The sequence below is a fragment of the Bos taurus genome, chromosome 11 (assembly GCF_002263795.3).
Source record: "Bos taurus isolate L1 Dominette 01449 registration number 42190680 breed Hereford chromosome 11, ARS-UCD2.0, whole genome shotgun sequence".
NCBI classification, from domain to species: Eukaryota; Metazoa; Chordata; class Mammalia; order Artiodactyla; family Bovidae; genus Bos; species Bos taurus.
Window position 1 is genome coordinate 48389311 of NC_037338.1, and position 15116 is coordinate 48404426.

The 15116-nt window shown below is 41.8% G+C and overlaps 1 protein-coding gene across 7 annotated transcripts in view; it reads right to left on the reverse strand.

The window, feature by feature from the left end:
* Window positions 1–15116, reverse strand: part of KDM3A (lysine demethylase 3A) — a 56550-nt gene that overhangs the window by 10806 nt on the left and 30628 nt on the right. For 6 of the 7 annotated variants that reach the window (XM_059891353.1, XM_005212790.5, XM_024998895.2 and 3 more), the window contains 8 exons: window positions 13120–13334; window positions 9889–10041; window positions 9655–9750; window positions 8913–9040; window positions 7383–7578; window positions 5980–6152; window positions 5285–5521; window positions 2360–2531 (listed from right to left, as the gene is read on the reverse strand). In XM_059891353.1, the coding sequence (XP_059747336.1) occupies window positions 2360–2531; window positions 5285–5521; window positions 5980–6152; window positions 7383–7578; window positions 8913–9040; window positions 9655–9750; window positions 9889–10041; window positions 13120–13334 (1370 nt within the window). The remainder of the gene's footprint in view (window positions 1–2359; window positions 2532–5284; window positions 5522–5979; window positions 6153–7382; window positions 7579–8912; window positions 9041–9654; window positions 9751–9888; window positions 10042–13119; window positions 13335–15116) is intronic. The other variant, XM_059891354.1, reaches the window with a different exon arrangement.

Genomic DNA, 15116 nt, shown 5'->3' on the forward strand with positions numbered 1-15116 from the left:
ATGTTCTGTCCAGAGACAGTGGGCCCACTCCTCCCACCCTCCAACCACCCTCCCCCACCACCCCATCTTCTGGATGATACATAGAGGGTTTAGTCAGACTATTTTCCTGTAATAGACAATTAACCATTCCAGGTCATGTCAAGGAACTAAGAACCTCTAATTGAAAAAGATATGCTGAAATTACAATTTATAGCCATGACTCATTATGATTAACAGCAACGATAACTATTATTTCACACCTCTTACTGTGTTCTAGCCTCTGCTGAGTGTTTTAAATCCATTTAGTTCTTACAACTCAATCCAATATCCCAGTGACTTCTGGCACTACATAATAGTCCTACTTTTGGATGAGGAAATTGACTGAGGTCAATTGACTGAAAGATGACTGAGGTCATCCAGCTATTAAGCAGTAAGAACTGAAACTGGAACCCAGGTTTGACTTCAAACCCTATGTTCTTGAGGACTAATGTTTATATACAAGTGTTTCATGGTCAAACAAGTACTGTCCCATAATCTAACTTAAATAGGTGCACAACAAACACAGGAAAATACAGGATACAGTGTTTGCTCAGAACATCAATGACATTTCAGTGTGGGTGGTGTGCTGGGGTCTGGCCAGAAGAATGATCAATATGGAAAAGGCAGGCTGCCATGGACTTTGGGCTGCCTTAACCATCTGCAGGCATGAGTAAGTGTGAGCCCTAGAAAAATGAAATAAGCGAGTTCACATACACAGCAAGTACATATCAAGAGTCAGGATCTGAACCCAGGCCTAAATGGAATGCACACTGTGGTATGTGTGCCTCTATATCCTCTTTTGCCGACAAAGATCCCTCCAGTCAAAGCTATGGTTTCTCAAGTAGTTCATATAGGAATGTGAGAGTTGGACCATAAAGAAAGTTGAGCATCAAAGAATTGATGCTTTTGAATTGTGGTGTTGGGAGAAGACTCTTGAGAGTCCCTTGGACTGCAAGATCAAACCAGTCAATCTTAAAGGAAACCAACCTTGAATATTCACTGGAAAGACTGATACTGAAGTTCCAATACTTTGGCCACCTGATGTGAAGAGACGTCAGGTGGAAAACTCACTGGAAAAGACCGTGATACTGGGAAAGACTGAGGGCAGGAGGAGAAGGGGTCAACAGAGGATGAGACAGTTGGACAGCATCATTGACTCAATGGACATGAGTTTGAGAAAACTCAGGGAAGACAGCAGAGGACAGAGGGGCCTGGCATGCTGCAGTCCATGGGGTCACAAAAGTCGGACAGGACTGAGCAACTGAATGACAACAAGATCCCCTTTCAAAGGACCTGCTGCCCTCACAGCTTTGAGGTCAGCCTCAGGTGCAGAGAGCTGCCCTGCCAGGTCTTGCCCTTCCCATGGCCTGAGGGAGGTGAGGGGATACAGGCCCTGACTCTTCCTCACTTCAGCCCAGTCTGAGACCACGAGGGGCGACGCTTGCTCCAGAGCTCCCTGTCAGGTGTGCCACGGCTTCACTAACTACACTGCACCTGCCTCCTCTTTCATTTCATAGACTTTGATTCCCAGGTAAACATCTGACATCTGAAACTCCACCTTAACCTTCATGTGTGGAAACCTCCATTACACTCCACTTAAAGTCAGCTATACCTGGTTATAAAGTTTGTTCAAAGTGTGGGCCATAACCTGTAAATGTGAATAACAGACAAAAAGGAAGCAAGAAATTACAAGGTAAAGGTATACCTTAAAAGAATGAGAAATGAGCAAACCTGAATTGAGAGTCTACAGATGAACTGGCCAAACCCTCTCGAGGGGGCAGGAGCCTGACGACAGGTGCTGGGGCTCACAGGGCGCTTGTAAACACGTTACTGACTGGCCAGTCACATAAAGCACCCAGCCTCAGCACCAGACACACAGCCCCCTGACCAAGTAAGGAGGCAGTAACCAGGCTCAGCTGTGTGGAAAAGGACTCAATTCTCTGGCACTTTCAGCTCGGCTTGTCCTGTTAAACATACTGACAATCTTCTTGTTAAATAGCAAAGCTACATAAAACCACCACCCTGGAGGCACAAGCCCCGGCTCTGTGTTCCCCGTCCCCCGCCATTGGGCACATGTCTGTCACAGGACAGACACAGAGTCACCTGAAGAAGAGGTGACTAAAATCTCACTCTCAAAGAACTACCAAGAGAATCTGCCTCTGTTCAAATGCACAGAATTTGTAAAAAGAAAGGGAGGAGGAGGTAAGATAGGAATTTTAAACTCCAGACTCACAGAAAATACTGCTGCTCCCACTGAAGGACAGTCGGCTCCTGCTGCTCCTGTGCCCACCCCCAACCCCACTTCACACCCTCAGCCCCTTAAAGGGTCTGTAATACGTACTCGGAACATCTTCAAAGCCATCCCAGAAGTCTCCTACTGTTGCTCCTGTGATGATTTCATTGGTTCTGCAGTTAACGAGGTCAACTTCCTGGTTTCCAAACTCCCTCCTGAAGGACTCCGGTTTCCAGAGTTCAGTGTTCAGCTTGTGGTGCACCCCTGACACCATCACTGGCTAGGAGAGGAGAATGAAGACTTCGGTTTGAACTCCCCCAGCCCTGTCCCCTCTCCCAAGGCCGCCCCTCCTCAAACAGCTGCTGATTTTTTTCTCTGAGGCTGGTCCTTAGGTTCAGCTCCCAAAATGACATCATAGTCCTCTGTGTTCATACAGCATTTCGTGTCTTTGCTTACCTGCTACACACACCCCTTGCTCTCAAATTAACTAGCAAGCTTTGAAAAGGAAGGATCATACCTTCTGACTCAGATCCCACGACTCACAGAACAGCAACGCCATGGCTCAGGGCCAGGGACGTGCAGGAGAGACAAAGGCAGCGAGAATGCCCTGTCCGAGGCGGGTGTTGCCACTGGCCTGCAGCTTCTTGTTAATCAGCCAGGAACATGACCCTGAGATCGCCCAGTCTTTTGGTTACCCAAGATAGGCCAGAAGTCCTCATTTTCATGTGAAATAGCCTGACTAAAACATTAGCAACAAATTCAACTTTTAAAAACCATTATATGGAGATTCCTTAAAAAACTGGGAATAGAACTGCCTTATGATTCAGTAATCCCACTGCTGGGCATACACACCAAGGAAACCAGAATTGAAAGAGACACAGGTACCCCAATGTTCATCACAGCACTGTTTATAATAGCCAGGACATGGAAGCAACCTAGATGTCCATCATCAGATGAATGGATATGAAAGCTGTGGTACATATACACAATGGAGTATTACTCAGCCATTAAAAAGAATGCATTTGAGTCAGTTCTAATGAGGTGGATGAAACTGGAGCCTATTATACAGAGTGAAGTGAGCCAGAAAGAAAAACACCAATATAGTATACTAACGCATATATATGGAATTTAGAAAGATGGTAACAATAACCCTGTATACGAGACAGCAAAAGAGACACTGATGTATAGAACAGTCTTTTGGACTCTGTGGGAGAGGGAGAGGGTGGGATGATTTGGGAAAATGGCATTGAAACATGTATAATAATCATATATGAAACGAGTCACCAGTATAGGTTCGATGCACGATACTGGATGCTTGGGGCTGGTGCACTGGGACGACCCAGAGGGATGGTATGGGGAGGGAGGAGGGAGGAGGGTTCAGGATGGGGAACACATGTATACCTGTGGCAGATTCATTTTGATATATGGCAAAACCAATACAATATTGTAAAGTTAAAAAAAAAAAAAAAACCCATTATGTAATCCTCAAAAAACCAAACAAGACCTACTGTACAGCTCAAGGGAACCCTGTTCAGTGCTCTGTGGTGACCTAAGTGGGAAGGAAATCTAAAAAAGTGGGGATATATTTATATGGCTATCCCAATGGGTCAGTGGCAAAGGATCTGTCTGCAATGCAGGAGATCTGGGTTTGATCCCTGGGTAGGGAAGATCCCCTGGAAAAGGAAACAGCAACCCACTCCAGTGTCCTTGCCTGACAAATCCTATGGACAGAGGAGCCTGGCGGGCTACAGTCCATGGGGTCACCAAGAGTTGTACATGACTAAGAGACTAAAACAGGAGCATTATAGCCGATTCACTCTGTGTTAGTACAGTAGAAACTAACACAACAATGGAAAGCAACTAAACTCCAATAAAAGTTACCTACAATAAAAAAATCAAGCAAGTCATTATATAATCCAAACAAAACATGTCAGTGGACTGTATTCAGTGTGTCATTGTCATCATGAGAAAATCGTGTTAGTAAACAGGACTGAAAAAAAATTTTTTGTTGTTAAATACATACATTTTTCTATTTGGCAATTCCCAAGTCCTGGCCTTGCCCAAGAGCAAACTATTCCTTTAGCGAGGATTCTATTTGGTCCAGAAGAGAAGACAGAGATCCAGAAAACATAAACCAAAACAAGAATGCAAAGAAGCAGGTCCACAAAGCCAAGCATCATCACCTAAACTATCAACCAAAACTTCAGATGGAGCATCACTGCCCTTTAAAGCAGGCTCCCGCCTGGGAGACTACACACCAGTTCCAGGCTGACACTACATGGCTCAGGGCCACCTAAAATTGTCTTCAGCATAAGGTTATAATTCATGGAAGAGGGACACCTGATTTTTATCCTATTTTGTCTAATCCTCCAAACTTCATTAGCCTCAGTCATATACCCAATTCTCCAATTGACATTTATCACACAAGAATCACTGAGCCCAGAGAGCACTCATCAAAAATCCAAAGATGGGGCTTCCCTGGTGGTCCAGTGGTTAAGAATCTGCCAGGCAATGCAGAGGACATGGGTTCGATCTCTGGTCTGGGAAGATCCCACATGCTGTGGAGCAGCAAAGCCTGTGTGCCACGAATACCGAGTCCAAGCACTACAATACTGCAAGCCTGTGCTCTGCAACAAGAGAAGCCACCACAATGAGAAGCCTGCACACAACACCACAGAGCAGCCTCCACCTCTGCAATGGGAGAAAACCTGTGTGCAGCAATGAAGACCCATCACAGTCAAAAACAATAAAATAAAAAAATAAAAGATCCAAAGATGACTGGTTGGAAGCAATCAAAACCAAAACCTCATCAGAGAATACAGCTCAGGAATGTTTGTGGTAAGAAATAAAGACTCACAGCCACACTCTGATTGCATTCACCCTAAACAATAAAGTACAGAAAAAAAGAGATAAAGTGTATAGCACTTAAAATCCAGCAAGTGGGGAGGGGAGGGGCTGTGGGGTGAGGTTGTCAGAAGTCTACCAAAGGCACTGGGAAGGGGATGTGGTGGGGCTGGGCAAGAGGCCCCTTACCTGCCCTTGTTTCCAGCACTCCCTGAACACATTCCAGTTGCTCTTGTTGTTGGGATCTTGCAGGCAAAGCAGACGGTTATCACACAGCCAGTAGTGGGGAGTGTCAAAGCCCAGAATGCTGGGCTTGATGGTCAGTCCTTGGGGCCTCTTTGATAAATCAGAGCAGGTCTTATTTTGTACCAAAGAGGCAAAGATGTCATCAAGGATTTTTGGTGTATTCTTGAGTCCATTTTCTGTCTGAATTTGAAAAAGAACATAAGTCTTAAACATAAGTCTTAAACAAGTCTTAAACATGCCTACCATCAATAAACCCTATATTCCTATAACAGTAGGATGAGTACATATTACATACCCAGGGAAGAACCCAAGTCAGAACTCTCACAGAGGTAAGTCTTCTTCCTCTACCTGATATCACAACTCTCAGAAGTGGTACATAAAAAAGTGTACCCATCAGCCAAGAATTAGAATCAGCCCATCAGTGTACCCCAAAGCCCATAAGCCAAGAATTAGAAGCTGTGAAGCCCATCTGCCAATGATACAGCCTTTGTATCCATGAAGGAAGAAAGCAATGGACTCACATCCTTCTTTCTACTTTCTGTTTTAGTTTCTCTACTCTCTTCTACTCTGACTCTGTTCATCTTTATTGAGGGGGGCAGGGAGTGGAGGAGAGTATAAACAGTAAGACAAATACATACCTTTCCTGTAGAGGAATTCAAGAGATTTCGGAGGAAACCCGAACTGTTGTTGCTTACAGGTGTCAAAATTGTGCTGTTAAAGGTGTGGAGGACTGTGCTGGATTTGCACAAGGGGGGGAGGGGTGGAAGGCATTTGATTTCATTCTTTAAAATTGGCATCGCTGGTTGCTTTTCTAAAAAGGAAACCAAAAACATCCAGATGGAAAAGCATTCTGAAAGGCAGAGCCCTTACTAGTCTTCTATTAACAGAATTACTATGGAACCAGGAAACTTAAGAGGATAAATACTAATGATATTATTGATTTTGGTAAGGATTTCCAACTGCTATTTACATATATTATACATAGTATATATATATAAACATTCAATACCCAAAGTGATACTATGGTAAACTGTACTTTTTATTTGTTCCTGGTATGGAAAATACAACTGATTTTTGTAAATAACATTGTAACTATCAACCTTGATAGTATTTATAAATACAGATTCTCTTAGAATTTCACATGCGTAATTAGATTGTCCACAAATATCAACAGTTTTCTCTCTTTATTTCCAATCCTAACATCTTTTTGTTCACTTCACTGCAATAGCCAGGACTTCCAGTACAATGTTTAATGAAAGTCTGAAGACAGGAATCCTCGTCTCATGCCTGAACACAGAGGGAACAGCTTAAAAATTATTCAACTGATTAAAAAATTCAGTAATAATTTGACATGTTTGCTGTCAATTTATCGTAGAAACTCATTACATTAAGGATATTCCCTTCTGTTCCTAAGTTTTTTTGTTTTAAATATAAGCAGATTTTGAATTTTACTCTTTTTCTGTATCTCCTCACATGACTTTTCCCCACTTTTTAAATGTTAAAACTGCAGCTGCACTTCTCAAGCCCTATTGGGTCACCCCGTGTTAAGTCCTTTATTTACTGTACTGAATTCTATTCAGTGAGATGTTTAATATCTCTGCGTGAAAGAAACTGATCTGCAATTTTTCTTTCTTGTAAAACAGCCAGAAAGCAGAATCACCTAAATTCTAAATACCTGATTTCCAAACCCATGCGCTTTATACTACAATCAAGCATCCTGAGACAACAGCATGGATGAGAAAAATAAAGTTGAAGACAGAGTGTTCCCATTTAGACAGAACAGGAAATATATACAAGGTAGAGATAGAAAGGCAAAAATTACTATTGAAACTAATAATTCTCAGCCCACCCTATTCTTGCCAAACAGAAGCTCAACAATGACTTCTATCACCAGCAAAAGTTCTCTCTGGGCTTGCAACTGTGTCAGGTCTCAGGTGACTACAGGGAACCCCTAACCCTCCACACTGCTTCTCCAAGTAACTGAGGTTTGCCAAGTCCCTCTGGGAACAGATCAAAGTTCTGGAAGGCAGGAAACACTCACCCTTGTTCTCCTTGTTGACATTGCCACTGGTTAGGTCTGCCAGCCAGTTCAAAGGAGACGTGCTGGCCGGACAGGCGGGTTTCACACTGCTGGCTGGTTTGGAGGCGGCCTCCCCACCCACAGTCACTGGCTCCAACCCCGAGGGATTCTGCGGGAGCATGGCACCGAGAGTTGCTTTTTCTCCAGTTAAGGAAGTCTGTGTTGAGTATAAAAGGAGAACTTGACACAGGCTGGAAAACTGCATTTTCTTATCTTTTCCCCTAACTGCTCACCAGTAGGAGAGAAATATCTGCAACAAAACCACCCAATAGCCCTGGAAATCATCACAGTTGCAGTAATCTTCCAATAATAGAACAGAACTGTGTAGTTTTGTGTAGAAGAGATTTTAATTTTTTAACTTTTAAGTATTACTAGAGAAAGTATAAGACGTGAAGGATGTAAATACAGCAAGATACAACCCCACTATTGTAGCAGCATCTCATATCATTCATAGTCCTATCACTCCATCCACCACGTTTCTTTACAATGCCCAGTTTGTTCCCATCACCCAAGTGTCATGAGTAAGCGCTCAAAAACCAGTGACTGAACAAGTAAATGAGGCAGTGTAGGAAATACAGCTGTGAATTCAGGAGGAGGTGGGAAAACGCAGAAAAAGGAAATGCTCTTTTGATTTAGTGTAGCGTAGGAAGCTTTAAAAAGTGATGAAGAGCCCTAACAAGAACTCAAAACATGAACCGAACATGAACAACAACAAAAACGACAAACAGAGCACACCACTTATTTTACTGGCATTATTATTCCTCTATTACTGATGAGGAAGCTAAAGCACATATACGTCAGTTCATCTGAGCCAGAGTTATGCAACTAGAAAGTAGCAGAAAAAGAATTCAAATTCAGTTCTGACTCCAACGATCAAAACTCTTCTACCAATGCTGCCTTCCACACCACAGCTTCATAAAAATGTAAAATAATTTCTGATTACTAAAAACAAGGAGTGAGGAAGAGTAAGGGGGGTAGATGTGATGACAGACATGAAGGAAATGTCACCATAAAGAGGCCTGTGAGCACCAAGGAAATGTACACATTTTTTAAATTGAGAGATACAGAAAGGATTGTTTCAGTATTATTTCCTTCAATTCTTTATATATTTATTACAGGTAAAATATATTTAGTAATTAAAAAATGTTAGGCTTTTCTGAAAAATTTTAACTGTGTAAAACTATAGTAAGTTTAAAAACCTATACAAATTTGATAGCAATTTATTAAGTAGACTGTAACAGAAAAGGTTTTGCTTTTTCAAGGAATGAAAATTAAAATCCTACTTAAAAGAGACTACAAATAAAGTCCACAAAAATAAATGTAAAACTTGAGAATGGGTCTATAAAGTGCCACATGAAACAGATGAAGCATTTCTTTCCACTGACAGTTCTACCCATGTTCCTTTCTAATATACTATAGAAATCCTCGGGTTATTGAAAACAGACAGACAACAATTAACAAGGATGGTGAATCCAGCATAAACAGTAATACCTGTTTTATGTCTTCCTTTGAGGCTGGTTTTGAAAAGAGTTTGAACTGCCTGTTTGAACAGGGACAATTTGCTTTTATTCCCCATTTTGCTCTTACAGAATGAACAATGTCTCCAACATCATAGAGGGCTAAAAAAAGGGCACAGGCAAACATCTGAACAAGAATATTAGGTACTTTCAACCTCAACATTACAAAGCAGAAGCTGGTATTTCTAACAAGATAACTTGTTTTAGCAACACTTATTTTAGAGTGGGCTTCCCAGGTGGCGCTAGTGCTAAAGAACCCGCGTGCCAATGAAGGAGACAGAAGAGACGCGGGTTCAATCCCTGGGTCAGGAAGATCCCCTGGAGGAGGGCATGGTAACCCACTCCAGTATTCTTGCATTCTTGCCTAGAGAATCCCATGGACAGAGGAGCCTTGCAGGCTATAATCCATGGGGTTGCAAAGAGTAGGATAGGACTGAAGTGACTTGGCATGCGTTTTAGGGTGCTTACACTCCCTCCTTTCCATTCTAAGTATGCTTTCCCCTAAATGCGCCATTTTCTTTCCTTTTAAAGAACTATTCAGAAAGCCTTAATCAAAAACTTTGGGGGCATTATTTAACACACTTCTGGACAATTTATGGTACACACTAAAATAAAGATAGCAAGTAATTATATTACACAAAATAAAACCAAACTACCAGCCCCTATGAGCTAATCAAAACACAGGCAAAAGAAAATCATTGCACCCCATGAAATACCTTTTCCAGGAATGATCTGTGTAGGCATGAGGTTCTCTGGCTCATGTATTTGACTCTTCACACATCTCAGCCAATTGAAAGTCTTATAGGCAGCACCTGGAAAGAACTGATTTGTAGTTACTGCTCTTTATGGACTCTGGCCCCACAAGTTTCAGAAATCCATCACCCGCCCATCAGTGAGAGGCTTAACTTAAGAGTAGAAGGGGCTGGGAGAAGAATGAAGTCAGCTCTCACCTTGTTGGCAGTTTTTCCTCTTCATCCGATAGCAGTCCACACACACTCCAAACCCACACCTGGGACACACCCAGTGCAGGTTGAAGATGGTGGTGTCACACACGTCACACATTTCCCGCACACCTTTGACGGCTCGCTTCCAAGCAACCTGTCCTACGAAAATCAATAAGCCACTTAGTCTTGGGAAGGAGAGGGCCCCCAAAATAAAACATGAAGGGGGAAGGAGTTCGTGCCATTACCCCCTCTCACTGGAGCTCCTGGTAACTGTTTAGCCTCCAGAGCCCACCCCAAGCCCCCGCCCCAGGCATGACGCTCTCCTGGACTCTTCCAGCATTCCCATCAGCTCATATCTGCACTCCAGACTCGGGCCTCTCTGTACATGGCACACAGTCAAGGGCAATTTTGCTTCCCTTGAGGAGCAACAAAATTAAAAGACGCTGTTCCTTAGAAGAAAAGCTATGACAAACCTAGATAGTGTATTTAAAAAAGAGACATCACTTTGCCAAAAAAGGCCCATCTAGTCAAAGCTATGTTTTTTTCCAGTAGTCAGGCATGGATGTGACAGCTGGACATAAAGAAGGCTGAGGGCCGAAGAACTGATACTTTTGAACTATGGTGATGAAGAAGACTCTTGCAATCTCTTGGACAGCTAGGAGATCAAACTAATCAATCCTAAAGGAAATTAACTCTGAATATTCATTGGAAGTACTGATGCTGAAGCTGAAGCTCTACTACTTTGGCCACCTAATATGAAGAGCCAACTCATTGGAAAAGACTCTGAGGCTGGGAAAGAGTGAAGGGAAAATGAGAAAGGATGGCAGAAGATGAGACGGTTAGATAGCATCGCTGACTTAACGGACATGAATCTGAGCAAACTCCAGGAGACAGTAAAGGACAGGGAAGGCGGTGTGCTGCAGTCCGTGGGGTTACAAAGAGTCAGACACGACTCAGCAACGGAACAACGAGGAGATTAAACTTCATGCAAGCAGAATTCCTGCTCAGATCTCTACTTCCACCCCACCCTCCAAGGAGTTCTGCACACTACTGGTGCGTAGGAAGTCCTGCTGAGTAAGTCAATGAAGAAAGCAGCACTGGTTATGCAAGTTGGGGTTTAGACACAGGTATCAGAGAGCAGTGGTTCCTCACCTTTTGGGTCATGAGACCCTCTGAGACTATAAAGGCAGCACAGACCTCGCTTTCTTCAAAGAAAAAACATTTCATTCAAATCCACAAACCCAACCTTCAGTGCAGAGTGTCTGGTTATTCACAGATGCCCCGAAACCTCTCAGACTGCTCATTAAAAACCCTCCGGGTGCTTAGGGAACCTGGAAGGAGCAGCCCATTAACTAGCAAAGGTACAACGGTCCAAAGTTGGTTCCTTCACAGACCAGAGACAGAAACTCAATTTTGCTAGAGCCAGGAGTGATGTGGGACCCCCAGGACCGACTCACACTAACCAAATAGTCAACAGATGGAGGCATAACCTAGACTTCTACAAAGTAGCATCTTCTGTTCCAGTGGTCAAGCTCTTGAGAACTGGAGAGAGGGGCCTTCCCCGCGATGGAGGAGTGCCAAATACAGCATCAGAAAGCTTCAAGAAGTAGGAACAAAGGGAGGACATTTCCCTGGGACACAGAAAAGCCCAATGTCTCGATCAGAAGATCATTGTCTCTCTCTCTCTCTCTCCTGAACAAGACAGGATCAATACTGTCACATTTGTGTTCTAAAGAGAACATACATCTTTTTCTAATCCCGTCAGTGGTGACTTTTTTTCTTCAGACTGACCATAAAACACGTGACTAACTTCAGTTTGCTTCAAAGTAATCCAACGCTGAGTGAACCTCTGTCATTTTATTACAATGTGAAAGTTCAGTGCATAATACATAGACCTTCAGGCATTTTACAGACAAGATTTTATGAACTTCACCTTGGTCACTGGATTAGACTATTTTATTACAGAGTAGTCTTAGACCTCTTAGCCATCTATTCAATGATTGTCATTGAAAAGACAGAATAAATGTTTGAAGGCTGGGACCTGCTTCCTAACCTCAGGAGCAGAGGGTACCATCTCACCCCCCTCTCTAGGAACACCTTGTGGTAGCATCCTTCAGGATCACTCACAGAGAGTTCCTCTCTCCAACTGACCAGCTTGTCACAGAGGAAATGAAGAGGAACAGGACAATCAAGAAGGAAAGGCTAATCACATATACATCTTTAAGGACCAAGTTTCTTAATTATGCTCTTAAAAAGACAACTGTAGTTTTTTTGGATTGGAAAAATAAAAATCCACATTTTTCAGACAACTTAACAGTAGCCCTGCTGATTCAGGAAGCTACTAATATATTTCAAAGAAGTGTTTTTACTTTCCAATCACTCATATACCACCTATAGATCAGTTACTTAAGAATTCTTTAAATATTCTTTTACTTAAAGTATGTAAGAAGAAAACTTTCGTATCTTTACTGAAAATGAAACACCAGAGTCACTTGTCCTAAATGTAAGATCACAGGAGATTCTTGACTTATCAGGGTCTCTATTGCCCAAGAGAACAGAGTGATTCTAAAGCTGCTTTTCAATTCAGTAGGACTTCAGCTGCCTGTAGAGTTTACAATGCCACTCCCCACCTAGCGCTGAACTTCCACTCCTGGGAATGCCCCAGTTTCCATTCCCTGAACTCTGAGATACAAGAATAATCAAACTTATCTAATATATTATTTTGGTGCTTAAACTAGCTTCAGTTAGTTCCTGGAACCAATGATAAAAATTCTTAACACTGGTATGTACAGATGCTTATATTGAAACATATATGGTTATACAAAGTCTGAAAAGATACCTACTAGAGGAATGAAAAGGCTTCACTTTTTACTTTGAACCATTTGTGGAAGACACAATGATGGAACAAAGTGTGAGACTGTCTCACCCCTTAAGGTGAGCCCATACTGTTGGTAACGCTGTGCAAATTCCACCACCATCTCTCTTTAGCTTTCTTAACAAAAAAGGAGTTCCACTCCTTTAGTAAACAACCTAAACAACCTCCAAAGAGAGGTAACTGACTCTAATTAAATCAACAGGCAGAATCTGTCACAAGGAAAAAAAGGCAACCTCAGTATACCAAAGTCGTCTAAACTTCTAGGTGAAAATGAAACCCACACATTATTTGGACTTAGGTATCATTTAGGGATGAAAGTCAAGTTGGACTCAAAAATCCTATCCCCTAAGAGGTGCTCTTACTGTGTGGCTCAATAGTTGACATAGCTTCCTTTTCAGAAATCACCATTTGACAGAAGTGGTCTCCAATGTTGGCCAGGATATACTTTGCTGTGTCCAAATCAGTCCCCACAACATTTCTGGTTAAAGGCAACCACAAGCCAATTGCTTCACTGTCATACTTGTTTGGTGTTAAGAAGCCTTCTACCCGCAATACACCATGTTTGTTGAACTGTAACCTAGAAGAAGTGAAAGGAAGAAAGAAAAAAAAAAAAGCATGTTACATATATAAAATATTGATTTACACCTTGTTGTTACTATTTAAATATTTAAATCAACCCCATTTCCTTCCCAGCTTTCTATAATCTCCATGGCTAGTAACAGCCAATTTGCTATGTGGCAGCATCAGTATAAAGATTTTCCCTCAAAAAGACATGAAGGACTGGAGGGGAGAGGAGGTGTGCTTTACATTCCAACCAGTTATCTAATCCTGTCACCTCCAGGCACAGCTACTGAACCTGCTTGATGTGGATGGAAGTTAATAGCAAGAACAATCACAAGATGTCACAGAAGTAAACTGACAACAAACAGAAGGTGATATAAAAACCTGATCAGATCTGAATATAACAACTGCTAAAAGATTAATGCTCAGCAGAGGAAGGCTAACCCTAGATATCACTGAAGCCAAAACCACATGAATTCATGAGGTATTCAGAATCCTTAGAATTCTAGCTGTAAATTACCATGCAAGATTCTGGAATAAGAGGCAGTGTTATGATGGGGCTTGGTACCTAGGAAGGTGGAGCCAAAAGCTGAGTATTTTCTCAACATTCTCTTTCTAATACATCTTTGACATCTATCATGTTTTTTCCTAGGTTGTGTAGTAGTCTGGGATTTATTAGAAGACTTCATGTTAAGAGACAGTAATTAAGCTTGGCCTTGCAAGAACAGGTAGATATTACGTAACAGATGGCATGTCAAAGAAACGCTATTTCATATAAAGGCAAGAAAAATGCAGGGACCGCAATTTCTTTGCTAGTCATTGGGCAGTTGCCAAAATTTTTTGAGCCCATGAGATGCACGAAATTGTGCCTTAGGAAAACCATTTGTCCAGAACTGGAAGCCCATGGGGAATTGCATTAACAGATGCAAACGTATTTCTAGGAGCCCACAGTTTTTAACTGACATTCCAAATGAGAGCTAGTCATAATTCTAAAAAATAAATTTGGAAGACATTTCAAATGGGGAGGAGACGGTAAACAGGATATGGCAACTGAACTTCACCATGACCCTCCCCTCCCCTATTTCATCTGCAGAACATAATGGAAAACAAACCTGATGGTACTTATGACAGTATCGATCATCACTGTAAACGTCAGGGGGAAAACGCTCTATTTTTAAAATTTTAACATTCTTTTTACCAAAGAAGTGAGTTTGTTCCACACTGGCTTCTCTTAACACTTATCACAGTTCTAATGCTACACACACACTTTACTGTGGTGCTTTTGCAATTTACTCAGGAATGAATAGGACAAACTACCTACCATCTAAAATAACTCTTGTTCATTAAATAACCTTCAATCTGAAAGTTACCAGCACAGACAAAATGATCTAAAATGCTTGTGCATTTAATTCAGTTCATCAGCAATCTTGAATCTTGATAAAACTAAATGGGGAGAGATAGGAAGAAATTAAAAGCAACACTTCTGTTTATGATTAGAGTTAGTTGAGCCTGAAATTCTACCTAGATTTCTGAGAAAATGTATCATATCTAAAAGCTCATCTATACCCAGAACAACACTGCTCATTTATATATCAAAAAGACCAGAAGGCTACCTTTCTCTTCACTCAGGATGGAAGAATTTGAAGAAAATTAAATTTGACTTTAAAATAAAAAAAGCAATGCAAAAATGAAAGCTTTTGCCTATAAAAGTAGAAAGAATTTTTTTAAAGATACACCTCCTTCCTGCTGGCATAGAGACAGAATGCTCAAAAGCTGCCAGGGGGCATGGATGCAGGCG